General features: G+C 32.7%; 7 protein-coding genes and 1 long non-coding RNA gene across 9 annotated transcripts; 2 read left to right on the top strand and 6 right to left on the bottom strand.

Moving 5' to 3' along the window:
* Window positions 1–26: 26 nt before the first annotated feature.
* LOC135803342 (uncharacterized) lies at window positions 27–2,508 on the top strand. The gene is made up of 3 exons (XM_065316936.1): window positions 27–65; window positions 840–1,093; window positions 1,872–2,508. Exons 1-3 carry the CDS (start codon window positions 27–29, stop codon window positions 2,401–2,403), a joined length of 825 nt encoding a protein of 274 aa, XP_065173008.1. The 3' UTR covers window positions 2,404–2,508.
* Window positions 2,509–5,578: 3,070 nt separating this feature from the next.
* Window positions 5,579–8,951, bottom strand: LOC135802605 (uncharacterized). The gene is made up of 2 exons (XM_065316212.1): window positions 8,831–8,951; window positions 5,579–8,756 (listed from the first exon to the last, which is right to left on the bottom strand). The coding sequence occupies exon 2, from the start codon at window positions 8,736–8,738 to the stop codon at window positions 7,473–7,475; it is 1,266 nt and encodes a 421-aa protein (XP_065172284.1). The 5' UTR covers window positions 8,739–8,756; window positions 8,831–8,951; the 3' UTR covers window positions 5,579–7,472.
* Window positions 8,952–11,832: 2,881 nt separating this feature from the next.
* LOC135802616 (uncharacterized) lies at window positions 11,833–13,425 on the bottom strand. The gene is made up of 2 exons (XM_065316222.1): window positions 13,290–13,425; window positions 11,833–13,214 (listed from the first exon to the last, which is right to left on the bottom strand). Exon 2 carries the CDS (start codon window positions 13,194–13,196, stop codon window positions 11,940–11,942), a length of 1,257 nt encoding a protein of 418 aa, XP_065172294.1. The 5' UTR covers window positions 13,197–13,214; window positions 13,290–13,425; the 3' UTR covers window positions 11,833–11,939.
* A 649-nt stretch (window positions 13,426–14,074) lies between these two features.
* LOC135803341 (uncharacterized) lies at window positions 14,075–15,437 on the bottom strand. Its single transcript, XM_065316935.1, has 3 exons — window positions 15,061–15,437; window positions 14,238–14,337; window positions 14,075–14,179 (listed from the first exon to the last, which is right to left on the bottom strand). The coding sequence occupies exons 1-3, from the start codon at window positions 15,435–15,437 to the stop codon at window positions 14,075–14,077; spliced, it is 582 nt and encodes a 193-aa protein (XP_065173007.1).
* Window positions 15,438–15,812: 375 nt separating this feature from the next.
* Window positions 15,813–16,871, bottom strand: LOC135799196 (uncharacterized). The gene is made up of 3 exons (XR_010549926.1): window positions 16,860–16,871; window positions 15,949–16,048; window positions 15,813–15,884 (listed from the first exon to the last, which is right to left on the bottom strand). It is a non-coding gene; the product is annotated as an uncharacterized lncRNA (long non-coding RNA).
* Window positions 16,872–19,489: 2,618 nt separating this feature from the next.
* Window positions 19,490–21,123, bottom strand: LOC135803340 (DNA polymerase interacting tetratricopeptide repeat-containing, protein of 47 kDa-like). The gene is made up of 5 exons (XM_065316934.1): window positions 21,111–21,123; window positions 20,454–20,664; window positions 19,944–20,396; window positions 19,713–19,877; window positions 19,490–19,621 (listed from the first exon to the last, which is right to left on the bottom strand). The coding sequence occupies exons 1-5, from the start codon at window positions 21,121–21,123 to the stop codon at window positions 19,537–19,539; spliced, it is 927 nt and encodes a 308-aa protein (XP_065173006.1). The 3' UTR covers window positions 19,490–19,536.
* A 461-nt stretch (window positions 21,124–21,584) lies between these two features.
* Window positions 21,585–23,350, bottom strand: LOC135803246 (DNA polymerase interacting tetratricopeptide repeat-containing, protein of 47 kDa-like). Its single transcript, XM_065316842.1, has 6 exons — window positions 23,204–23,350; window positions 22,901–23,109; window positions 22,550–22,839; window positions 22,039–22,491; window positions 21,808–21,972; window positions 21,585–21,716 (listed from the first exon to the last, which is right to left on the bottom strand). Exons 2-6 carry the CDS (start codon window positions 23,057–23,059, stop codon window positions 21,632–21,634), a joined length of 1,152 nt encoding a protein of 383 aa, XP_065172914.1. The 5' UTR covers window positions 23,060–23,109; window positions 23,204–23,350; the 3' UTR covers window positions 21,585–21,631.
* Window positions 23,351–23,912: 562 nt separating this feature from the next.
* Window positions 23,913–27,327, top strand: Pp2C1 (protein phosphatase 2C). 2 transcript variants are annotated; one of them, XM_065314174.1, is made up of 4 exons: window positions 23,913–24,411; window positions 24,511–24,723; window positions 24,795–25,043; window positions 25,107–27,327. In XM_065314174.1, the coding sequence occupies exons 2-4, from the start codon at window positions 24,615–24,617 to the stop codon at window positions 26,930–26,932; spliced, it is 2,184 nt and encodes a 727-aa protein (XP_065170246.1). In that variant the 5' UTR covers window positions 23,913–24,411; window positions 24,511–24,614; the 3' UTR covers window positions 26,933–27,327. The 2 variants fall into 2 exon arrangements, with proteins under 2 accessions (XP_065170246.1, XP_065170238.1); XM_065314166.1 differs by having other exon boundaries at window positions 23,913–24,723.
* The last annotated feature ends 539 nt before the right edge of the window (window positions 27,328–27,866 follow it).

Here is a 27,866-nt window from a genome sequence, read left to right as displayed (position 1 = left end):
GTGGGTTTTGTGAAGATATCAGCGAAATGTCTGGGAAAGTTTTTGTTTTTGGCGGTTTTGTCGTGGTAAGTTTTTGGGTTGATTATGTTTAGTTTTTGTTGATTATTGATTAAATAATAGAGTTATTTTAATTATTCTTTTTAAATGGATTCTCTATTAAATTCTATGTCTATATGATTCAAAATATTGTTGATAGCTTTATTAGACAAAAGTTATAAACAATTAAAGTTGAATTTTATGTAAATTTAGAGATTGTGACAAGTTTATTGATTATTGTTGATAATAAATAATTTTCAATTAATATTTTTACACGAATTGGTAGAGAATTTAATACTGAATAGATTAGTAAAAGATTTGTGTAAAAATATTAATTTGTTTATGAGTTAATAATAAAAAACTAAACCTATGTCACAATTATTTCAGCATCAAGTTAGGAAAATGCAAATATTTTGTTAAATAACTCATAAAATATTTAAATTATAGTAACGGTTCTTTTATTACTAGATACTAGAATAAATTCTTCATCTTTTTACGTTAAAATTTTGTTGATCGGCTTATTACACAAAAAGTTATTAACAATTTAACTTCAATTTTATTTCATTTTCTTAAAAAACAGACACAAAATGTCTTGTAACTACTGATAAAACACTCTTATCAACAAAATCTTTTTTTAATCTAATGTAAAATTTAATACTTAATTAATTACAAAAAGAAAACCCTAAAAAAGTTAATTAGTTTCCGAGTTATTAACAAAAAACTAAAATTAAATTTTTGCAAAACTTAAAAACATGATTAAAGATGCTATAAAATAATATTTATTAAAATGTGATGTTTTCTAGTTAAATGACCTGGGTAATGCCAGCCGCCCCCAGTTTGAGTTGAACCCGCAATACTCTGACTCTTATCTGCCGGCAACGATGCAGGTGATTGCTTATCTCACCGAGGCGATGAAGTACGAACTGCGACCGCAGCCGGCACAGCCAGCGCAGTCGACGACGACAGCCGCCCCCAGGCCGACGCCCCCACATCGCCCGGGTGTGTTTGCACCCGTTGCGCCACCCCCACATCGAGGATTTAAGGCAATACTCACAAAGTAAGAAAATTTAATATTTGAAAAACATGCGGTTACAAAACGCTCTGTATATGAATAAGTATTAATTATTTGTGGAATATTTTTTTACTAATTTAAAGAGAAAGAGTTTCTTTATTATTTCTATTAAATTTTATTTATTTTACTTGAGGGGAACATGGCTTAAATTAAATTTGAAAAATGGCAAGTTTTGAGAATTTTTAAAAACTTGTTTTGGAAAACACTCCGTAGATTACAAACTATTAGTGATAATTCAATTATTTTTGATGATAATCAAAGATAAAGAGTTACTCTATCACCTTGGTAGATAATATATACAAAGTTTTAATAATTACACCCCTTAAAATGCAATTAAAAAATACGTAATTTTGAAAATATTAAAAAACCGTGTTTTTAAACTCCCTGTAAATACCAAACCCAGACATAAATTAACAATTTTGTTTCACTAATCTATAGACAAAGACATTATCTATCAGCCCCATATATACAAAGTGTTCCAAATTAATAATAACAACCCTTAAATTACATTCAAAAATCACCAAATTTCTAAAATTTACAAAACACGTCTTGGAAAACACTCTGTAGAAAAATAACTATAAACAAATTATAAAATATTTTAACGGTAAACCAAAGCCAAAGAGTGTGTCTATCCCCTCAAATTTAAATCAACCTTCTATCTTATCAGGAACACCCTTAAAACATAAAACATAAAACATAAAACATAAATTTTTCCACAAAAATTCAACAAATTTTTCATCATAAAACCTTGTTTATTCCACAGAAAAATGGCTCAATCATCTCTAGGATCCATCATTCGCCAACATGAACCCTTCCTACCCGCAGGCATCCATGAACTAGACCTGGAGCTCCTCGGAGACGGCGCCAAGGACCTGCATCGCGCAATCAACATCGACTTAGCCGACAATTCCTTCGAAGACTTCCTCGAGACCTTCGACGACGACGCCCGCAACTCCGACCTCCTACGCTGGTTAAAACAAAAGAAAGTACCACCCACGCGTGCCTACGTTACTCTCTTATCAATCTACGATTTGTTCAACAAGGAAACCAAACGTTTGGGCCTCAATCGCTTCAACGGTTTCTCGGAAACAATCGTAAAAGACCTAAATATTGTCTCTGGAGGTTCCTCTGCTTATCAATTAGGGTATTTGTTGAGGAAAGTGCAGGATCAGAAGGAGGTGGCTGATCCAATGCTGCAGAACAAGATCAAGGCGTTGATTGGTGACCTTGAGAAGGAGGACAGCTACATTAATATCGCGTTGATGTATATTCCTGCTCTGGGTTTTGCTTTGTAAGGTTAAAGAGGATATTATAAAGGTTTTGAATGATAACAATGGTTTCTATATGTTAAAACTATGTAAGTGATTGATAATGAATTAAATACTAATGAAATACTGAAAGTGTTTAGTTTTGTTTGTTTGGGGTATGTATGGTTGCATATAGTTGAGATGTATGTGTTGCTTTGAGTTTGTTTGGTGTATGAATGGTTGCCTATAGTAGAGTGTTGCTCTATGTGTTATTTTGACTATGCTTGTTTGGTGTATACATTGTTGCCTATAGTAGGGAGTTGTGTATTGCTTTATAAACTTAAAAACGCTGCCATTTTGTTATTTCATCACCAATCTTCATGAAATTCACTTCAACAAATTCACCTAAGAACCTAATAAACATCCTATTAAAAGCACAACTCAAAATATTAATTATTTTCTGAGTTATTGACAATTTACCAACAAAAATTCAAAAAAACGTTGAAAAATTGATTTATTCAACTTAATTTCACCACAATCCAATTATTTATTTATTTATCTTCCATTTAATTGTCGTCCCAACTCCTTCAATTGGTTTACTAGTGACTAATGCTTGATTACTGCCTGTAAATGAATTGGCATACATTCCTACTTGATACGCAGCTGATAAGAAAATAGTCGCTATCGATCCAAAGATCTCCATGATGTGAATACCAATATTCCCCGTCTCTAAACTCAATTTGTTGTCGTTTTTATGCTTCATTGAATTTACATCTTCAATTTCATCGTCAAACACGAATGGTTCATCAAAACGTTCGTCAAATTCATCATTTTGTTGATTTTCTTCAATTTCACGGTCGCCATCCTTGTTTTTATCATTTGAGGTTACCAGAGTGTTATTTGTATTGTTATTAGGTGGTAAATAACTATTATTATTGTTAATATTAACAATTCTTTGTAGTTTTGTTTCATTTTCATCGCCATTTTGTTGTTTTCTCACGTTGTGAATTGTACTACGCACAGCTGAGTACAATTGAAGTTTGTTTAATATTTTTGAGATTTTTCTATGCAAAAATCCGGGTGTTTCACTCATTGTTTCGTTGTTTTCTGTAAAATTTTTTAAATAAAATTATAATTGTCTGGTGACTATAGGCAACTTTGTATACACCAACCGTTTTTGTCTAAATCGAATTCTTCCTCTTCATCAAGTTTCGAGCTTTTATTTTTTGTTAAATCAACAACTTGACTTTCAGTTGAGTCTAGTGTATTGTTTACTTTGTGTGTTTTGTTTGCGTGGTGAAATATCGGTCCTTCTTCGGATAAATCTTCGATGTTTCGTGTGCTGTGATCAGCTGATGCGTTCGAAGCGAATAAACGCTGATAAACCCATTTTGATGTACTGAATAAAAATGGTTTAGCGTTGGATTCGTTTATTATAAACAACTGTAACAATAAACATTTGAAATTGTAAGTTATTTTATATTTTTTATATTTTATTGTGTGTTGATATTGGTTTGTTACACTTTGTATAATAACGTTTAGTTTTGGTGTATGTTGGGTTGCATAAGCAAAGTATGTGAAAAGTTGTGCAAAGTGCCAGATCATGTCCGTGTTAAAGATGAGTTTTGGCGATGAAAAACTACAAAATCAAACTGGTGAGTGGAATATATCGATAAATCTAATTATTATCTATAAATTGGTATATAATTTCATGTGGACACTTGCGTGATTAAGGAATAATCTGTAAATTTGTTTCGCGTCGTTCAAAAGTGACATAACCTAAAAAATTTCAACCGTTCAGCGCGAATTGTTCTAGAATTTTTCTGTCGTCGCACATAATTTAAACTTTAAAACGTCGCCATTTTGTTATTCACAGAGTAAAATGATTAAAACTGCGTATATTTATAGTAAATATACATAATTAACTTCAGCATAAGTAATTAATTCGTTAAATTAGTTATTTAATGAGTTACAGGCGATTTAATCACGAAAATTTGATTAAAATACTTACAATTGTTAGAATTAACACAAAATTCTTCATATTTCTCACACTACTTTTAAATTTTTAAATATAAAATTGTTTAAACTTTCAATCTCTTCGTTTTTATTGACAATTGACAATAGTTCACTTAACAATAGGTAATATGTTAATAAAAACTTTCGTTTCGTTCGCTCCTTAATTGTTTGATAGTTTCTGTAGTTATTCTCGAAAAGCAAACCGGCGACTGAAGGAGATTCGCCGCGCGGTGCGCAGATATTATATAATAAAAGGTTGCACACAATGACAAATTTCAAATTACAATATTTGTTGTTCATTGCGGGTAAAAGGTTGTTGCTTGTTCTTTTCGTGTGTGTGTTGTTCTGTGGAGTTGTGTATCAAGAACGCCCGCATTGTCACACGCGTGCATTTCGTCAATATCAGTCAATATCAAACGATAGCCGACATCGATACCAACGTGTCATTGTCAATTGGCAGTTATTGTTTATTAATCAAGGTTGTGGATTGGATAAACATTGGAAATTAATTGTTTCTGGCTTAAAATGGGCAGGATTTTTTTTGGAAAGGTTATGTTGGTTTTGTTTTGAGGTTAAGTTTGGACAAAAGTTGATTTTAGAGATTTTGGAATGAAAATCTGGATTGTTGCTTATTTTATTGGCAATTTAGTGAAGAAAAACATAAAATTGCTGGGAAAATGATGAAATTCGGGTTTGCATCGTCGCCATTTTGGTATTATTTAGTAGTAATGGCTGAAAATTTGCAAATAACTTCAAAATTAATATATAGTACAACTAACCTAAGAATTATATTGAAATTGTTATTAGTTTTGAGGTTATAGAGAATGTAGTAAGAAAAAACATAGGAAAAAGCGTAAAAACAGAAAAGTTGACTTTAAAACAACGCCATTTTGGTATTTAAGGTTCAAAGTTGTTCAAACTTTGTAAATAGTACAAAAATATATCTAGCTACATCCCCAAAACAGTTTTACGTTAAAATATTAATTATTCTCGAAGTTATAAACAAATAAGCAAAAAAAATCATTAAAAACAGGTAAAAACTTAAAAATTAAACTTTAAACCATCGCCATTTTGTTATTTTCAGCTGAAATTCACTCAAACATTTAAATTTTGCTTAATTAACTCTTTCCTTGTACTTCTACATAAAAATAAAATGAAAATATTGAAAATTTCACTTCTTACAATCAAATAACAGAAAAAAACACTGTTACACTTTTTATATTCAAAGTTTTTATTCGTAAATTCACTCCAATCGTTAAACAAACAGTAATTTTGGTATTCTAATTCAACAATCAAGTAATAATCATAATATAATGCATAATTCATAAATACAATACGCATGAAAACGTAATTTCCATTTTCATTTCCAATTGCAATAATCAGGTGAAAAGATGAAATATTCATAACCCACACAGTAACCATACACTAAATATCCACTATAAAACTAAATAATTATGGTGCTGATATGCTGAAGTTATAATAATAACATAATACATGATGAGAGTAGTAACAAAACACAAAATTCACAAAAAAAAACTCCTTCAATTGCGATCAGTTTAGTGTTTAGTCTTTTTGTTGCATTGTTTTCTCGCGTTCTGTATAATAACATATGTATGCCGATCGTATTTGGAGCTTCATTTGCATTCCATGCGTCGTTGGCGAATCAATTACCTCACGCGTGTGTGACGCAACATGGCACATCACAGGATGTGTCGTGAATCGCTCAAAGAGGTATTCAACCTGAATACGTAACAAATTCAATGCACTCGTCATCGTAAATGCATCAAATGTAGACTAATTATGAACAATTTTTGATTATCGTTTTCATTTCTTGTTATTTTCAAGAGTTAAAAGAGTAATAAGGCGAATATCAGTCTAATATTGCATAAAAAGTAGTAAAGTGCAATCTTATTAAAAGAAAATATTAGTTATTCTAAAAATATGTTGAAAACAATCAGTCAATATTGCATTTTAAGAGTTACGAGTTGCAATTACTTGGTTTTTGAGGTTTTTGTTTACATTTTTGATGATTGCATAAAAACTAAAAGAGATATAGGGTTCAAACAAATTTGAGGTTATGTGTAATGTTGTTGGTTATGCCTGGTAAGAAGGATTCAGATATTTGATGAATACTTTTGTTGGTATTATAGAAAAACTGCTAAGATGCGTAAAAAATTAAATCAAAATTGGTTTTCTTCATAGAATTATTCATAACTTTGTTTTTACAAAAAAGTAATTGTTTATCATTTCATAAGATTAAAGTAAGACTTCTTTGGGTGAATTATTGCAAATTTCATTAAAATCTATTCACGCGTTCAAAAGTTATGAGTGTTTTTCTATAAAAGTCTATATTCGTATTAGAGTTTCTCAAAAACTAAGTCAGTTTTATCGATATTTTGAGAAAACTATTGCTTGGATTTTGTTTAAACTTTCAAGGATTATTCATTACAATCCTTATTATATCTTCCCATACAGATTTCAAAATTCCTTCATTTTTTCTCAAGTTATTAACAAAAAAACTAAAAAAATCATTAAATTATCAAAATTTTTCACATAAAAACCATAATAACTTTGTTTAAACAAAAAATTAATTATTTATCACTTCATAGGCTTATAGTAAACCTTTTTGTGGTTGATAATAATAAATTTCGTTAAAATCGAACCAAGCGTTTAATAGTTATGACAATTTTTGCTGTAAAATATTAAATTTTAATCTTTTCAAAAATTAAGTCACGTTTTTCAACATTCTGAGAAAACTATCACTCCAAATTTGTTTAAACTTTCTAGTATTATTCCTTATCATCATTATTATCACCCTCCCAAAATAATTTCAAAATTCCTTCATTATTTCTTTAATTATTAACAAAAAAAAAACCCAAAAAATTATAAAAATCATCATAATTCCCACTTCAAACCCTCACAACTCCTAACTAAACCACCATCCATCAAAAATTCCTTCATAACATCATAACCCAACATACCACCCACATCCACACAAAATCTAACCAAAAACCATCCAATTCCTCACCAAAAAATTCATCAAAAACCCAAAAACTCTTATATTGCACCCATAACTCCAACTCCACTAAATCATCAATCCACTAATCCACACAAATCACATGCCTACTCTCATGATTCTTCCTATGATCATCCCTCGTAAACCTCTTCTTACACACCGCACACTGAAACATCCCCACCTCACTATGTGACTGTGCATGTCGTGGCCAACTACCTTTACCCTTCAACTTCTTAAAACAAATCGGACACTCATTATCCACGCTATTCTTAAACGCAACCCCAAACCTTTCCACCTCTTCCAACGAGAACTTCTTCTTAATCTTCCGATGGTCATACTTATCATGCAGCACTAAATCACTCAGCGTGTGATACACAGCCCCACATTGCTTACAAATATGAATATCCAAATCTTCTAAGACAATAGTACCATCCCTGCCAGCCATAGACATCACCTGATCATCAGTCGGGAAGTGTTCCTCATCAATGTGCATTAGTATCTCATCCGAGGCTTGTTTAACGTCGTTTTCTTCATTTTGTTGGTTTAATCTTGTGAATAACTCGTCTGCACCGAAGATTTTCTCGAGTAACTTTGGTATTTCTGGTAGATTATTGAGTTCTTTAGGTAGGGTATCAGGAGAATCACTCTGGGAGCGTTTTAGAGTGATGTGTACCTTTTCTACGTTTGTTTCTTTATCAGTGGTTAAACGTGTGATGAATTCCAGTTGTGGGTAATCATTGGTAGCGTACATTTTCGTGACGATATCGCCGTTATTCATCACAAAAACAGTGAATCCATTGTTTTCTAATGAATTGTTTAGGGTTTTAACAATTTTTGCTTTTGTTTTTAAGTCGAATGAGTTTATACCATGTGGAATTGTGTCTACTTTTAATACTTTTTCATCTAGTTTTGATTTTAATGCAGATGTGCTTGATTTTGATTTATTATCAATTTGAAAGTCTAACTCAAGTACTTCTACTCCATGTTCATTGTAGTTGTTGTTTAATTCTGATGCTGATGCTAATGCTGATGGAGATTTGATGGTTTTCTCATTGGAGTCCATGGTATTCTCCACGGAGTTTAATGGTAGTGTTGGTGTTGATTGTTGGACTGGTGTGACTGGATTGAAGCAAAACACTTGATGTTTGAGTAGGTCTGTCTTCTGGGCGAATGCTCGACAGCAGTTCTTGCATGGGTAGAATACGGTGCCGTTGTCGGTGTATAATACGTCCGGGATGTGGCCTTTGGTGTTTTTGAGGAGGTCGGCTTTGTCTTCGAGGCGGTGGTGAGGCATTGCGGTGGATTTTTTCGACTTGGTTTTGTTTAGTTTGGATTTGTTTCGGGTTTTCATTGTGAGATTCAGTTTTAACTGTTGAAAAATTGTTTTATTGAATTAAATTAAAGTAAGGAGAGTATGTTTTTATGGGGGGTAGTAATTTGTACCTTTGTTTATTGATGTGAGGTGTTTTATTTGATGATTTTTGTGGGTTTTGTTGATTTAAATTCGGTTTTAAGATATCAAAACATCGGCTGGACGCTGCACATAACCTTTGGGGTTTGATTTATGACATTTGACAGTAATATAAAGCTGAGTGTACACTTAATGAATAATATTTATTATTATCGGAAATAATGCGAATAGAAGTATTAATTAATATTTAAAAAGTAGATAAATATATTTCTGATGTGTTAAAATTATTATTTTGTATATAAATGTTATAATTAATTAATTATAACGTTTTTAAATTTTTTATGTGTATGAGTAGCTTTATATTTTTAAAACACAGTTTCACGTATTTTCCGCTAGGTGGCAGTAGCTTTGGACGACGCTTAAAAGTATGCAAAGCTCAATACACAATATTTTTTCAATTTTTAATTTTTTACAATTTATTCACAATTTATTTATAAATAACAACAATAATAATAGTTTAAAACATTAGAATAGTGCCATATATGAATATCCTGTCTTGGCAATCTTTAAAACAGAAAAATACGTTAATATTAAACTCGATAATCGTCTAATTCATTTAATTGGCACTTACAGCAACCATTAATAAGTAATCGACGTAGATTAACCCTCCGCCGGTCATTTTAATTGGAAATTCCGCCATGTGCATCATTAACAGCATATCTTTAGTTAGCACAGTGGCGGATTATGCTTCAGTGGGGCCCTAGATATAGTTCAGTTAATCAAAATTAAATTGAAATTGTTAGTAGTTTTGAGGTTATAAAGAATTTAGTGAGAAAAATCATCGGAAAAAGTTCAAAAATAGAAAAGTTTGCTTTAACACAACGCCATTTTGGTATTTATGGTTCAAAGTTGTTCAAACTTTGTAAATAGTACAAAAATATATCTAGCTACATCCCCAAAACAGTTTTACATTATAATATTAATTATTCTCGAAGTTATAAACAAATAACCAAGAAAAATCATTAAAAACAGGTAAAAACTTGGAATTTTAACTTTAAAACATCGCCATTTTGTTATTTTCAGTTGAAATTCACTCAAACATTTAAATTCTGCTTAATTAACTCTTCCTTTGTATTCCTACATAAAAATAAAATGAAAATATTAAATATTTCACTTCTTACAATCAAATCAAAGAAAAAAGTAACAGAAAAAACACTTTTGCACTCTTTATATTCAAAGTTTTTATTCGTAAATTCACTCCAATCACTAAACAAACAGTAATTTCGGTATTCTAATTCAACAATCAAGTAATAATCATAATATAATGCATAATTCATAAATACAATACGCATGAAAACGTAATTTCCATTTTAATTTTCCAATTGCAATAATCAGGTGAAAAGATGAAATATTCATAACCCACACAGTAACCATACACTAAGTATCCACTATAAAACTAAATAATTATGGTGCTGATATGCTGTAGTTATAATAATAACATAATACATGATGAGAGTAGTAACAAAACACAAAATTCACAAAATTTCCTTCAATTGCGATCGGTTTAGTGTTTAGTCTTTTAGTTGCATTGTTTGCTCGCGTTTTGTACGAGTATAATATGTATGCCGATCGTATTTGGAGCTTCATTTGCATTCCATGCGTCGCCGACGAATCAATTACCTCACGCGTGTGTGACGCAACATGGCACATCACAGGACGTGTCGTGAATCGCTCAAAGAGGTATTCAGCCTGAATACGTAACAAATTCAATGCACTCGTCATCGTAAATGCATCAAATGTAGACTAATTATTAACAATTTTTGATTATCATTTTCATTTGTTTACATTTCTTGATATTTTTCAAGAGTATAAAGAATAATAAGGCGAATATCAGTCTAATATTGCATAAAATATAGATTTAAACAGTTAAATGTTATTCTTCGTGTAAAGTGCAATCTTATTAATAGAAAATATTAGTTATTCTAGAAATATATAGAAATCAATCAGTCAATATTGCATTTTAAGAGTTACGAGTTACAATTACATGGTTTTTGAGGTTTTTGTTTATGTTTTTGATGATTGTGCAAAAACTAAAAGTGGTATCGAGTTGAAACTTAGTTGAGGTTATGTATAATCTTGTTGGTTATGTCTGGTAAGAAGGATTTACTTTTTTGATGAATATTTTGGTTGATATTAAAGAAAAACCGCTAAGATGCGTAAAAAATTAAATCAAAATTCGTTTTGTTTATAAAACTAATCATAACTTTGTTTAAACAAAAACTTAATTGTTTAGCATTTCATAGGCTTAAAGTCAAACTTCTTGGGGTTCATCATTGCAAATTTCATTAAAATCTAATCACGCGTTAAGAAGTTATGAGTGTTTTTCTATAAAATATTATATTTTAGAACTTCTCGAAAAATAAGTCACTTTTTTCAATATTTTGAGAAAACTATTGCTTGGATTTTGTTTAAATTTTCAAGGATTAATTATTACAAGCCATATTATATCTTCCCAGACAAATTTCAATCTTCCTTCATTTTTTCTTTAGTTATTAACAAGAAACTACAAAAAAACATAAAATTATCGAAAATTTTCACATAAAAACCATAATAACTTTGTTTAAACAAAAAATTAATTGTTTATCATTTTATCAGCTTAAAGTATAGTTTCTTGGGGTTGATAATACCAAATTTCGTTAGAATCAGACCAAGCGTTTAAAAGTTATAACAATTTTTTCGATAAAATATTATATTTTATGTTTTTTTTTAATTAAGTCACATTTTTCAATGTTCTGAGAAAACTATCACTCCAATTTTGTTCAAACTTTCAAGTATTATTCATTACCATCATTCTTATCACCCACCAAAATAATTTCAAAATTCCTTCATTTTTTCTTGACTTATAACCAAAGAACCAAAAAAAATCATAAAAATCATCATAATTCTCACTTCAAACCCTCATAACTCCTAAACAAACCACCATTCAACAAAAACTCCTTCATTACATCATACCCCAACTAACCACCCACCCCTAAACAAAATTAAACCAAAAACCAACCAATTCTTCACCAAAAATTCATCAAAAACCTAAAAACCCTCATATTGCACCCATAACTCCAACTCCACTAAATCATCAATCCACTAATCCACACAAATCACATGCCTACTCTCATGATTCTTCCTATGATCATCCCTCGTGAACCTCTTCTTACACACCGCACACTGAAACATCCCCACCTCACTATGCGACTGTGCATGTCTTGGCCAACTACCTTTACCCTTCAACTTCTTAAAACAAATCGGACACTCATTATCCACGCTATTCTTAAACGCAACCCCAAACCTTTCCACCTCTTCCAACGAGAACTTTTTCTTAATCTTCCGATGGTCATACTTATCATGCAGCACCAGGTCACTCAATGTGTGATACACAGCCCCACATTGCTTACATATATGAATATCCAAATCTTCTAAGACAATAGTTCCATCCCTGCCTGCCATGGACATCACTTGATCATCAGTGGGGAAGTGTTCCTCATCAATGTGCATTAATATCTCATCCGAGGCTTGTTTAACGTCGTTTTCTTCGTTTTGTTGGTTTAATCTTGTGAATAACTCGTCTTGACCGAAGATTTTCTCGAGTAATTTTGGTATTTCTGGTAAATCATTCATTTCCTTGGGTAGGGTATCAGGAGAATCACTCTGGGAACGTTTTAGAGTGATGTGTACCTTTTCTACGTTTGTTTCTTTATCAGTGGTTAAACGTGTGATGAATTCCAGTTGTGGATAATCATTGGTAGCGTACATTTTCGTGACGATATCGCCGTTATTCATCACAAAAACAGTAAATCCATTATTTTCCAGTGAATTGTTTAATGTTTTAACAATTTTCGCTTTTGTTTTCAAGTCGAATGAGTTTATACCATGTGGAATTGTGTCTACTTTTAATGTTTTCTCTTCTACTTTTGTTTTTATTGTGGATTTTGACTTATTATCAATTTGAAAGTCTAGTTCAAGTACTTCCACTCCATGTTCATTGTAGTTGTTGTTTAATTCTGATGCTGATGCTGATGCTGATGGAGATTTGGTGGTTTTTTCATTGGAGTCCATGGTATTCTCCACGGAGTTTAATGGTAGTGTTGGTGTTGATTGTTGAACTGGTGTGACTGGATTGAAGCAAAACACTTGATGTTTGAGTAGATCGGTCTTCTGGGCGAATGCTCGACAGCAGTTCTTGCATGGGTAGAATACGGTGCCGTTGTCGGTGTATAATACGTCCGGGATGTGGCCTTTGGTGTTTTTGAGAAGGTCGTTTTTGTCTTCGAGGCGATGGTGAGGCATTGCCGTGGATTTTTTCCACTTGGTTTTGTTTAGTTTGGATTTGTTTCGGGTTTTCATTGTGTGATTCAGTTTTAACTAAAGGGAAAATTGTTTTACTAAATTAAATTAAAGTAAAGAGAGTATATTTTTATGGGGGGTGATAATTTGTACCTTTGTTTATTGATGCGAGGTGTTTTTTGATGATTTTTGTGGGTTTTGTTGATTTTAATTCGGTTTTAATTCATCAAAACATCGGCTGGACGCTGCACATAACCTTTGGGGTTTGTTTTATGACATTTGACAGTTTATATAAAGTTGAGTGTACACTTTAGGAAAAATATTTATTATTTTAATAAATAATTGAAATAGGAATAGTAATTTATATTTAAAAAATAGGTAAATATTTTTTGGATGTTGTAAAAATATTATTTTGTATTTAAATGTTATAATTATTTAATTATAACAATTTTAAATTATTTAAGTGTATGAGTAGCTTTATATTTTTAAAAACACAGTTTTACATATTTTCCGCTAGGTGGCAGTAACTTTGACGACGCCTAAAAGTATACAACTCTCAATACTCTCAATACTTTTTTTTAATTTTTAATTTTTTACAATTTATTAATAAATAACAACAATCACAATAGTTTAAAACATTAGAATAGTGCCATATATGAATATCCGGTCTTGGCAATCTTTAAAACAGAAAAATACGTCGGTATTAAACGTTTTAATCGAGTAATTCATTTAATTGGCACTTACAGCAACCATTAATAAGTAATCGACGTAGATTAACCCTCCGCCGGTCATTTTAATTGGAAATTCCGCCATGTGCATCATTAGGAGCATATCTTTGGTTAGCAAATTGTCGCCGCTCAGTGGTATCGACCAGTAGACAGCTTCATGCAGAGATTCACTCTGTTAATTACAATAATTAAAATTAATTTTTTTGAGTTTTAATAATTACTCACCATGTCACTGAGACGTTGGCCGACTACACAACCGATACTGGTTGCGTATGTCCATAGAAGTAAATGCATAAAGAAGATAACATTGAATTCCTAAAAGATGAAAAAAAAGTTTTTAGTAAATTAAATCGATTTTAATCAAGAAACTTACTAGCATTAATTGATAGACGATCATACTCATGATTATTGGCGAGTTGACGACGTGCACAACGTAGATATTTGATGAAAGTGGCATTAATTCATTTGCTAGCCTTAAAAATAAAGAGGAAAACAAATTAAACACAAAAAATCTTTGGTTTCAAGACATTTTCTTCGTATTTCTCGAAAGTTTGCATAAATATTTAAATAGCTTTTGAATTTAACAATTATTAAATAAAATTTCATATAATAACCAAATTAATATCAATATTTATTTGAAACTCATAGAAATTTGCTTCTAAAACTAAAAAATTGTGTTTTTTAGTTGAAAATTTTAATTAATTATGAGTTTTAACTAACTTAACCATCAATAAATTAATATTTTTGATGATCATCATAAAATATAACTAATTATCTTCCCAACAACGAAAAAATTGGGAAGAAATCGCAATTCAATCAAAAGTTACAGCAAAAACAATAATAATTTACAATCAGCATTTTTACACGTGTGCCATACATCTTATTTACTCGTATTTTACTACAAATTAAACGTAACAAATACCACGTGTCATAATAACATGCATTATATTAATAGCAATAAGAAATAAATAAGAAAGACATAATTCACAAACAATTACAATATTTTAATTCATCGATTCTTTATAATTTAATAACATAATTAATAACTACTCACACATGCGCAGCTCTTGCACGTGCATTAGAAATATATGCAATTTAAATAGGCTTAAAAATAAATATTTAGATTCAATTTTCCTATTTCTCATTTTTATAAATTAAAATTAAGTAAATATTGTATTTAATACTATTACACTCACTCTAAAATCCTCTGATGATACATAACGCACTCCCGAAACCTCCACCTCCTTCGATAAAAATCCGGATCCTTCGCAATCGCCGCCAACATAACCTTCAACTGATCCATATACGTATTCAAAAACTCCGAATGCGTAATATAAATCCACGAAATCACAAACGTACAGATGGCGCACCCGAACCCGCCTATAACCTGCACAACCTGCACGGCATACCTCCCCACCCCAAAATCCGTATCCACATACGGATAATACACCGGCATGATCAACCCACATCCATCCTGTGTCCCCTCCTCACACTTCATAATCCCAAACGCAATCATCGCGAAAGTCCCCACGGCAACATAACCTATAGTCAGGCATATACCCAAAATAGTCATGATTTGATTCGAGCTGTCAAACGTCTCGGGGCGTCTATGATGGCGGAAATCCGCAAATGTGTCAATCAGAGGCAAAACATGCTTCAATTGTTTTATATGCACAAAGTTTAAATACTTACTATGTCTATATGGGACATATAAGTGCCAGGGGCCCCTCAGGCAGCGCAGCCGGGGCCCCCCAGGCAGCCGGGGCCCTAGGCGCGCGCCTAGTGCGCCTAGGCCGTAATCCGCCACTGAGTTAGCAGATTATCGCCGCTCAGTGGTATCGACCAGTAGACAGCTTCATGCAGAGATTCACTCTGTTAATTACAATAATTAATTTTTTGATTAATTTTTTGAGTTTTAATAATTACTCACCATGTCACTGAGACGTTGGCCCACTACACAACCGATACTGGTTGCATATGTCCATAGAAGTAAATGCATAAAGAAGATAACATTGAATTCCTAAGAAAAAAAAAAGAAAATAGTTTAATTTTGTTGATTAAATTGGTTTAAAGTGGAAACTTACTAGCATTAATTGATAGACGATCATACTCATGATTATTGGCGAGTTGACAACGTGCACGACGTAGATATTTGATGAAAGGGGCATTAATTCATTTGCTAGCCTTAAAAATAAATATAAAAACAAATTAAACACAAACATTTTTTGATTTAATGACATTTTCTTCGTATTTCTCAAAACTTTGCGTAAATATTTAAATAATTTTTGCATTAAATGATAGCTAATTAAGTAAAATTTCAATTAATAATCAAATTAATATCTATATTTATTTAAATATTGTTGAAAATTGCTTCTAAAGTTAAAATTGTATTTTTAAATCAAAAATTTTAATTAATTTTGATATTTTACCGACTTAATTGACAACATATTAATTTTTCAATTTTACATCAGAAAATATAACTAATTATCTTCCCAACAAAGAAAAAATAGTGAAGAAATTGTAATTCAATCAAAAGTTACAACAAAAACAATAATAATTTACAATCAATATTTTTACACGTGCGCCACAAGTATTTTACTACAAATTAAACGTAAAGAATACCACGTGTCATAATAACATGCATTATATTAATAGCAATAAGAAATAAATAAGAAAGAGAATGACATAATTCACAAACAATTACAATATCTTAATTCATTGATTTCTTATAATTTCTTATAATTACATAATTAATAACTACTCACACATGCGCATCTCTTGCACGTGCATTAGAAATATATGCAACTTAATATGCATACGTATTAGTGACGCTTTCACGCAAAAAGCACTTAAGCAAATTTTTGTTTTAAAAATATAACAAAATGATCATAAAATAAAGGTTAAAAGTTAATATTCAGATTCAATTTTCTCATTTCTCATTTTTATAAATTAAAATTAAGGAAATATTGTACCTATTTAATACTAATGCACTCACTCTAAAATCCTCTGATGATACATAACACACTCCCTAAACCTCCACCTCCTTCGATAAAAATCGGGATCCTTCGCAATCGCCGCCAACATAACCTTCAACTGATCCATATACGTATTCAAAAACTCCGAGTGCGTAATATAAATCCACGAAATCACAAACGTGCAGATGGCGCACCCGAACCCACCTATAACCTGCACAACCTGCACGGCATACCTCCCCACTCCAAAATCCGTATCCACATACGGATAATACACCGGCATGATCAACCCACATCCATCCTGTGTCCCCTCCTCACACTTCATAACCCCAAACGCAATCATCGCGAAGGTCCCAACGGCAACATAACCTATAGTCAGGCATATACCCAAAATTGTCATGATTTGATTCGAGCTGTCAAATGTCTCGGGGCGTCGATGATGGCGGAAATCCGCGAATGTGTCAATCAGAGGCAAAACATGCTTCAATTGTTTTATATGCACAAAGTTTAAATACACTGCGCTTATGCCGGAGATTATCACAGGGAAATCAGCGGCGCATTCGGCGTAGATGAATGAATTGTTACTTAAATGTCGGATTAGATGTAAGATTACACCCAGTATGAAGATGAATATGAGTGTGATGAATATTAATAATCGTGGAATGTTTAGTCCTAAGTTGATTAGGTTGATGTTGCGCATGCGTAGGACACCGACGACGTATTCGTCGACGCGTGTGCCGTTGATTGTGAACGCGGCGATGCGCGCACGGAAATCGTCTGTGTTCGACGGCATGATTAGTACAACTGATGGTAGGAACTAAAGAAATGATTAAGTTGATTAGATTGAGTAAATGATATAGTATTTTTGTTATTGAATATTTTATGAGGGGTTGTATTAATATATCCAGGGTGAGTTTAATGTATGCAACATGATATACAGCAAAGTAACCAGGTGCATTGAAATTTTTGTTAAATTAGTTTAGTGTAAAATCGATTATAATATGTTTATTGGGCGTGTGTATTGTTATATTTTTTTATATAATTTTGTTTAATAGAGAATTTTCTAATCTTTCGTAATCTTCAATCCGCTGGTCGCTATCTCTTTTATTTTGGAAGATATTTGCATTTGAAAAAAATCGTCAAAAATTGAAAAATGTCACTTTTTAGCACTTTTGGCCGCGTTTTTCGATCTTTTACCTCATTAAATTAAATTATTTTTAATATCCTTTTCATAGAGAATTTTCTAATCTTCCGTAATCAACAATTTTCAGGTTGCTATCACTTTTAGTTTAGGAGATATTCACTATCAAAAATCGTCGAAAAAAAGTATCAAGCACCCCCCCTTGACGATTTTTTCTTAAGTTTTAAAATTTTATCTCTTAGATTTCTAATTTAACTGTCTTATCATATAGAGAATGGTCCGTAGATTAACGCCCTGCGATCAGATCTTAAATATCTCTTTTAGTTTACGAGATATTCGCATTTGAAAAAAAACGTCAAAATTTGAAAAATGTCACTTTTTAGCACTTTTGGCCGCGTTTTTCGACCCTTTACCCCACGATATTTAATTATTTTTAGTTTCTATCTGATAGAGAATTTTCCAATCTTCCGTAATCAACAATTTTCTGGTTTCTATCTCTTTTAGTTTAGAAGATATTAATTATCAAAAATCGTCGAAAAAAAGTATCAAGCACCCCCCCTTGACGATTTTTTCTTAAGAATGAATTTTTTTCTCTTAGATTTCCAATTTAACTTCTTGTCTGATAGAGAATGGTCCGTAGATTAACGCCCTGCGATCAGATCTTAATTATCTCCTTTAGTTTACGAGATATTTGCATTTGAAAAAAATCGTCAAAAATTGAAAAATGTCACTTTTTAGCACTTTTAGTCACGTTTTTCGACCTTTTACCCCATGATATTTAATTATTTTAAATTTCTATCTGATAGAGAATTTCCTAATCTTTCATAATCAATAATTTGCTGATTTCTATCTCTTTTACTGTGGAAGATATTAATTCTCGAAAATCGTCGAAAAAAAGTATCAAGCACCCCCCCTTGACGATTTTTTCTTAGGAATGAAAATTTTATCTCTTAGATTTCCAATATAACTGTCTTATCTTATAGAGAATGGCCCGTAGATTAACGCCCTGTGATCAGATCTTAAATATCTCTTTTAGTTTACGAGATATTCGCATTTGAAAAAAATCGTCAAAAATTGAAAAATGTCACTTTTTAGCACTTTTAGTCGTGTTTTTCGACCCTTTACCCCACGATATTTAATTATTTTAAATTTCTATCTGATAGAGAATTTTCTAATCTTCCATAATCAACAATTTTCTGGTTTCTATCTCTTTTAGTTTAGAAGATATTAATTATCAAAAATCGTCGAAAAAAAGTATCAAGCAATTGGCAATTTTTTCTTAAGTTTTAAAATTTTATCTCTTAGATTTCCTATTAAACTGTTTTATCTTATAGAGAAAGGTCCGTAGATTAACACCCTGTGATTCGTTCCCTTCTATCGCTTTTAATTTACGAGTAAAATGTTCACTTTTTGATGTTTTTCGAAAATTGTTTATAGCTTGTTATTTAAAGTAATTAAAACAAAAAATAGTCGAAATGCAAAGGAATTCAATAATTGACTAAAAACCAATGATTTTTTGCTGTAACATGCTTTATTTTCAAATTATTGATTAATAACAATTAATAACTAGATAAAAATTGTTTTTCAGCTTCACTACCATTCACAGTGATGAGAAAGCAAGGTGTTCCTGCAGTCAGCACAAAACTGTAAGTAATAAATCATAATTAATACCTAATACTACAACATCATCATCAAAATAATAATTGTAAAAAAATGAAGTTAGAAATGTTTATACCTTGGCTGTTGTAAGATTTCACTCAAACTTTGCTGCTTCCCAACGCGTTTCACACGTTTCTTCGCGTCATACTCATAGTAAACATTCAAATTCTCAATTTTGTACTCGCCATTTTGATCCCAGGCTGGTCTCTCATCAAAAACAATCTCTAATTGTTCTTGGAACCTTTAAAACAAAACAAAATATTAAAAATCCTAAAAAATTAAAAAAATTAAAGTTAGATTCACTTACGTTGAATTACAGGGGAATTGCTGAACGAAATCCATGGTTTTATGCTCTGGATACATGAACACCACAGGCCAGATGGTTATTTTGTCTTTATTAAGATGCACACGATGCATTTCCAATTCCGCGAATTGTGGTTGTAGTAAAGATAAATTACTACGATTAAATTTAACACCTAATTTACTCAATTCATCAATTAACATATTCTCTTCTTGTGTTTTCTTTCTAATTTCCGCTTGTTTTTTCCTCTCATTACGCTCAGCAGCTTTTTTACCATTGACAGCTTGTTTCCTAACCTCAGAAATATCTGCATTTTTTATTTTATCTAACATTCTATCACAAAACTTGATACAATCATCGAATTTCTGTGTTTTTAGGCAACAATTCGCCGCTCTCTGCATGGCCTTTTCATGATTCGGGTTGTATTTCAATGCGGACTCAGCATCTCTCAACGAAGACCTTAAAAATTAATTTTTAGGTTAAATTTCTTTGTTTTTGATTAGATTTAAATCTAACCTGTAATTTTGTAGGTACCAGTGCGCCGCACTGCGGTTATTATATAAACTAGCTTCAATCTCAGCATTTCCACATCTTACTTTAATGCCTTCACTGTATCCAATCACAGCAAGTCGGTAATTCTTGTGCTTAAAGTTGAAATTTCCATCTTCTTTATAGGAAAGTGCTAGTTCTTCAGGTGTATTCTCATTGGGGTCGTATTTGAGTTTTTCTTAAGAATGAATTTTTTCTCTTAGATTTCCAATTTAACTTCTTGTCTGATAGAGAATGGTCCGTAGATTAACGCCCTGCGATCAGATCTTAATTATCTCCTTTAGTTTACGAGATATTTGCATTTGAAAAAAAATCGTCAAAAATTGAAAAATGTCACTTTTTAGCACTTTTAGTCACGTTTTTCGACCTTTTACCCCATGATATTTAATTATTTTAAATTTCTATCTGATAGAGATCTTTCATAATCTATAATTTGCAGATTTCTATCTCTTTTAGTTTGGAAGATATTAATTATCAAAAAAGTATCAAGCACCCCCTTGACGATTTTTTCTTAGGAATGAAAATTTTATCTCTTAGATTTCCAATATAACTGTCTTATCTTATAGAGAATGGCCCGTAGATTAACGCCCTGTGATCAGATCTTAAATATCTCTTTTAGTTTACGAGATATTCGCATTTGAAAAAAATCGTCAAAAATTGAAAAATGTCACTTTTTAGCACTTTTAGTCGTGTTTTTCGACCCTTTACCCCACGATATTTAATTATTTTAAATTTCTATCTGATAGAGAATTTTCTAATCTTCCATAATCAACAATTTTCTGGTTTCTATCTCTTTTAGTTTAGAAGATATTAATTATCAAAAATCGTCGAAAAAAAGTATCAAGCAATTGGCAATTTTTTCTTAAGTTTTAAAATTTTATCTCTTAGATTTCCTATTAAACTGTTTTATCTTATAGAGAAAGGTCCGTAGATTAACACCCTGTGATTCGTTCCCTTCTATCGCTTTTAATTTACGAGTAAAATGTTCACTTTTTGATGTTTTTCGAAAATTGTTTATAGCTTGTTATTTAAAGTAATTAAAAACAAAAAAATAGTCGAAATGCAAAGGAATTCAATAATTGACTAAAAAACCAATGATTTTTTGCTGTAACGAGTTTTATTTTCAAATTATTGATTAATAACAATTAATAACTGGATAAAAATTGTTTTTCAGCTTCGCTTCCACTCACAGTGATGAGAAAGCAAGGTGTTCCTGCAGTCAGCACAAAACTGTAAGTAATAAATCACAATTAATACCTAATACTACACATCATCATCAAAATAATAATTTTAAAAAAATTGAAGTTAGAAATGTTTGTACCTTGGCTGTTGTAAGACTTCACTTAACATTTTCTGCTTCCCAACGCGTTTCACACGTTTCTTCGCGTCATACTCATAGTAAACATTCAAATTCTCAATTTTATACTCGCCATTTTGATCCCAAGCAGGCTTCTCATCGAAAACAAGCTCCAATTGTTCCTGAAACCTATAAAATAATACATAAAATTAAAAATCACAAAAAATTTAAAAAATTAAAGTTAAATTTGCTTACGTTGAATTACAAGGGAATTGCTGAACGAAATCCATGGTTTTATGCTCTGGATACATGAACACAACAGGCCAGATGAGTATTTTATCTTTATTAAGATGCACATGATGCATTTCCAATTCCGCAAATTGTGGTTGTAGTAATGATAAATTACTGCGATTAAATTTCACACCTAATTTACTCAATTCATCGATTAACATATTCTCTTCTTGTGTTTTCTTTTTAATTTCCGCTTGTTTTTTCCTCTCATTACGTTCAGCTGCTTTTTTACCATTGACAGCTTGTTTCCTAACCTCAGAAATATCTGCATTTTTTATTTTATCTAAGATTCTATCACAAAACTTGATACAATCATCGAATTTCTGTGTTTTTAGGCAGCAATTCGCCGCTCTCTGCATGGCCTTTTCATGATTCGGGTTGTATTTCAATGCTGACTCAGCATCTCTCAACGAAGACCTTAAAAATTAATTTTTAAGGTTAAATTTCTTTGTTTTTGATTAGATTTAAATCTAACCTGTAATTTTGTAGGAACCAGTGCGCCGCACTGCGGTTATTATATAAACTGGCTTCAATCTCAGCATTTCCACATCTAACTTTAATGCCTTCACTGTATCCAATCACAGCAAGTCGATAATTCTTGTGTTTGAAGTTGAAATTGCCGTCTTCTTTATAGGATAAAGCTAGTTCTTCAGGTGTATTCTCATTGGGGTCATATTTGAGTTGTTGCAGGCCTTCATAGAGTGGATGTAATTCTTCGCCTGGTTCAGGGACTTTTTTCATGAAGAATGGGTGTTTATCAAACTCCTGAAAATATATTTTATGTAAATTTAAATGTTTTTGATAGAATTATTTGTTTTGAATGTACTTCAAGCCAGTTTTCATCAAGTGGTTCTGTTGATGGTTGTCTTTTTGGTAAATTCTCGATGAAATCGTCTAAATCTTTGTCTAATTTCGCTGCTAAGGCAAGACGCTCCTCATCTGTCATTGGAGGCTTCTTAACTTGTTTATTATCATCATTCTCCATGGTTTTTTGAGTGTTTTGGGTAAAAATCTTCGAAGTTTGTTAAAATTTGTCTAAAAAAGAGGTTTTTAATTGTAATAATATTGTTTTTGGTTAGTAAAGTGTAAAATTGATTAAGATGTGTTTATAAGACGTGTTTACACTTACAATTCGTTGTTTTGTTTGATTTTACACGAGTTACACGTGTTTGAATTTGTTTTCTAAGTGCACATCACTAAAAATGTGAGGTTAAGTTGTGTGTATGCCAACAGAGTCGGAGTTATTTGTTAATAAATCGAAAACGCAAAGAAATACGCTATTATTTCTTTCAGATTTAACTTCTCTATAAAATTCTACATCTATTATAGTGTGTTTTATGCATTTAAAACATTTACACTAAAAGTTATAAACAAATTAAGTAAATTTTTTATTTTTTTCGAAAATTGCTCATAAATCGTTATTTAATTTACTTAAAAGCATAAATTTAACTAAAATAGATGCATAATATAATAATTAATTATATAATCAATGATTTATCACTGTAACTTGTTTTATTTTCGAATAATTCATTAATTAACAACTAAAAATCTTCAAAAACTACGCAAAATTGTCTCTGACTACGAATAACACTCATAATTTCTAGAACAAAATTATTATCTATAAATTTATTTAATGAAACACAATGTTTGATGTTTATGCCTCGTCCAGCAATATGATATTATTTACATTATACTTTACATTACTCATATTTTAAACATTCACTCCACTCTCCAGCGCCCCCTATCAGCTGAAACCACAAACCATTTATGCGTCGTTTCCAAATTACCCATCATGCCTTGCGCCTAGTTGTTTTTTATTCTATCGCAAGCACACGCGTATCTTTGCGCTCTATCGCCAGCACAAACAAACGACGCCGCGAGTGTTTTGTTTCGCTGGTTTCGCAAGCGACGCAAGCATCAGCGCGCGCGCGTTTTTCATTTGCATTTTACTGCCCGCTCGCTCGCTTGCAGCTTTCTACTCCCTACCAACCAACAACACACGACCTAACAGTGTGTGCGTGCATTGGTGTGACGCTTACGCAGCACTCGATAAACGTTGCGGGCAGAGCGAAGTGAAATCTATCGGTCGGATCAGAAAATCTTCGGCGGTTATCTTACGTAAAAGTCATCCAACGACAGTACGACAGTGTTTTGTTTATCTGAATCATCCCAGCGCACATTTACGCGTTTATTGCGTGTGCGTCGTGTTTATTAACGTAACGGACGCAGTGCAAGTGCAAGACGTGCAGGAAACACGTCGGAACATGTTGAAAACAACCAAATGTTGAGTATTTTGTATAAATAAAGTGATTACTAGTGAAATACAGTGAAAATAGGGCAAGTATCAAGTCGATTTTATGTTTGCGACGCGTGTAATACGAAAGTGTTACAAACAAAAACAAGTGGACATCTAACATCTGTGCTTGTTTACCCTAGGCAACCCAACACACACCGCGCAAAATGTAGCACATACATGGGACGTATTTAAAATTTTCTGTGTTTATTTTCGTGTGTGTTTGTGTATAATTTACAACGTGATTATGGAGGCGGCGAGTGAGCGGCGTGAAAATCCGCCAGGGGAGGCGACAAGTACAAAACGGACGTCTGTTGGGGTTAATCTCAGAGTGACAGGGCACTGTCAACAAGGAGGTTAGAATTTTGACAGACATATAAAATTTAAGATTATGTTAATATTTTTATTTATTTTTAATAATTTTTAGGTCGTAAATATATGGAGGATTACTTTGCGGTGGCTTATCAACAGACCGACGATGAGAAAGATCTCGAATATGCATTTTTCGGTATTTTTGACGGACATGGCGGAGCGGAAGCTGCTGCATTCGCCAAGGAACACTTAATGGAGATTATCGTCAAAGACCAGAGGTTTTGGTGTGAAGATGACGCGGATGTTCTTACAGCGATTAAAGATGGTTTTATTGATGCACATCATGCGATGTGGAAAGTGCACGGTAGTATAATTCATTATATAACCTTAAAAATTAAATTTTTAACCTATTTTTTAATATAAATAGAAAAATGGCCGAAAACCGCGTCTGGTTTACCCTCAACCGCCGGAACAACCGCAAGTATAGCCTTCATCCGCCGTGGGAAAATCTACGTCGGCCATGTTGGCGACTCCGGCATAACCCTCGGCTACCAAAACCCCGGCTGCACCGACTGGCAAGCAAAATCCCTAACAAAAGACCACAAACCCGAGTGTGAAGACGAACTCGCCCGGATTGAGCAATCCGGTGGTAAAGTAATCGCCAAGATGGGTGTCCCACGTGTTGTCTGGAACCGCCCCCGCATTGGTCACAAAGGCCCCGTGCGTCGATCAACCCCAATCGATGAAATCCCTTTCCTTGCAGTGGCACGCAGTCTAGGCGATCTCTGGTCTTATAATCCATTCAACGGTGAATTTGTTGTTTCACCCAAACCGGATGTCAGCGTGCATGTCATCGACACATCCACATTTCGATGTTTAATCTTCGGCACAGACGGGTTGTATAACATGCTCAGCCCACAGATGGCAGTGCATATTGTCCAGGAAGCCGAGAGGCGTAATGAGGAAGCCACGCTGTTCAGTCCGAACCCACACTGGATCAACCCGAGTAAAACTCTGGTGGAACGCGCGTTGGATCGTTGGTGTAATACAAAAATGCGCGCGGATAACACATCGGTGATTACACTGATGTTGGACCCGCCTGGGCCGCCGCGTGCGCAAGTACTACGCACGCAGAGATTGGAGAGGGAGAAAGCACGGATGAATATCATGGAGAGGTGTTTGAAGAGTATACCGAGGAGTGTGACACCGCCTGTTACGCCATCTATCGGTATAGGGAATAATACTACTACTAATACTAATACTGCTACAACAGTTGGTAGTAATGTTAATATTAATAGTAGTAAAGCAGATGATAATGATGTGGATGTTGATCCACCATCGAGGGTTATGAGTAAACCCAGGGAAAGCACCGCGTTTGATCCGTATACACTGGTTGAACCAACGAATTTAACCTCAAATAGTCATCCTGCGTTGCCTTCTTCATCCACATGTTCACCTTGTACTGCACAACCAAAGAAAGAAGACGAGAATGATATACAAATCAACGAAATCACGTCGAGTTCGTTTGATAACGCCGACGCTGATAAAAAGAAAAAGAATATTCAAAGGAAATTTAATTTGCGTAGCAATAACTCACCACAAGCACAAGCAGAGAAAACAGAAAAATCTGCGACATCTAGCGGTGTTGCTGGAAGTGGAAGTGGAAATAGGCGAAGTCCACGGGATAACGACTGCTCACGATTAGTTGCGATTAGTAGCGAATCACGTGTGTTACGCGAGCGGAAAAACACAACACCGAATACCAATGTGACAGCGAATATTGCGACAGATGTGAAAGAAAAGGATAAAGATAAAGCTTTCAAAAAGAAAGGTATAAAGAAGAAGATGGCGCTGTCGACGGACAAGAAGCGTCTACTGCAGAATTTATTGTTTAGTAATAAGAAAAACGCCGTGGATGTGGAGACGCCATCTTCGTCAGCGTCCAGAGTACCGAAAACCAAAGAAAATAATAAAACACCACCAGCTAAACAACAACAACAAGCGAATAATAATAATAATAATAACAACACGGCAAGTACACAGGTTATGCATGAACATATCACGCGGTCATCTGTCGGACGACGTAGTGAACGTCAGAAGAATTTAGGCGATGCGCCGCGGGAGATGCGCAAATCCACGCTGAAGCTACGCATGCATGAAGGTATCTGTAAGGCGAAGCTGCGCGCACAGTCGAAGATAAAACTCAAGCGCAAGGCAAAGTGTATCCCGTTGAAGTACTACGTGGGTTCGTAGTTTTCAACGCCGCCATTTTTTATTTTTTTGATGATTCTTTCCCGAATACAATGGAAACATGTGCCTTGCGATAGCTTCTATTTAAGATTTTTGTTTTAAGATGAATTCATCGTGCACGGACGCCATTTTGTTTCGAAGGTGAATTTGTGAATGAATAATTTCGATTTTCTAATGTAGGTTTACGTTTGATGGTTTTATACTTAGACGAGCGTCGCGTTTTGTGTTTTTACAATTATCACCATGTTATAAGATTTAGGTTAGGGCGTTTTAAATACATTATACATACAAGTATAGAGAATTAATTATATATTCTATTATATAGTGTTGAATATTATGACTATTGTATATCAGAGACAGAGATGAGATATTTTCAAAATATATTTGTATTTCCTCCATGTTTAGAGTTTGAAATGAGTGCAAACTTAATTTTGGTGGAGTTTGAAAGTTGGAGGAGTTTTGGTAACATGTAGTAACTTTTGGTGTATGTTGGGTTGCCTAGGTTAAATGATTGAAGGGTGATATTTTTATGAATTTTTAAGTTAAAGTTGCTTAAAATGGGTTTATTTGTTATAAATTTTATAGTTTTTGTTGAAAATGATTAGTTTTTTGCTAGTGTAATATTAAAATGTATTTAATTAATGTTTAAAACGTTAAAAAATCAATTTTTATGAATTGGTGTATGTTGTGTTGCCTACCTAAAGATTTTAAAACAATTTATGCTAAAATCAATGTTTTTAACTAAATTTTGCTTAAATTTACATTTTAATTTACTAATAATGCAACTACAATTAATATTTCTTGTTTAAATATTAATTTTAAACGATTTTTGTAAAATAATTCTGTTTGAATCTCCCCTAGGGTTTTTCTTCTTCACATTTACGTTGGCATCACTGTCGATTGGGGTCCGCAGGCGCAAGAACACCGCCGCCGTGAT

The sequence above is a fragment of the Atheta coriaria genome, unplaced genomic scaffold, assembly GCF_025399875.1.
Source record: "Atheta coriaria isolate IRGN ID8LTWV9N9 unplaced genomic scaffold, Caltech_Dcor_3.1 hic_scaffold_2_pilon, whole genome shotgun sequence".
Lineage (NCBI taxonomy): Eukaryota > Metazoa > Arthropoda > Insecta > Coleoptera > Staphylinidae > Dalotia > Dalotia coriaria.
The sequence above is the reverse complement of the archived record's forward strand: the minus strand, read 5'-3'. Positions and strand labels throughout refer to the sequence as shown.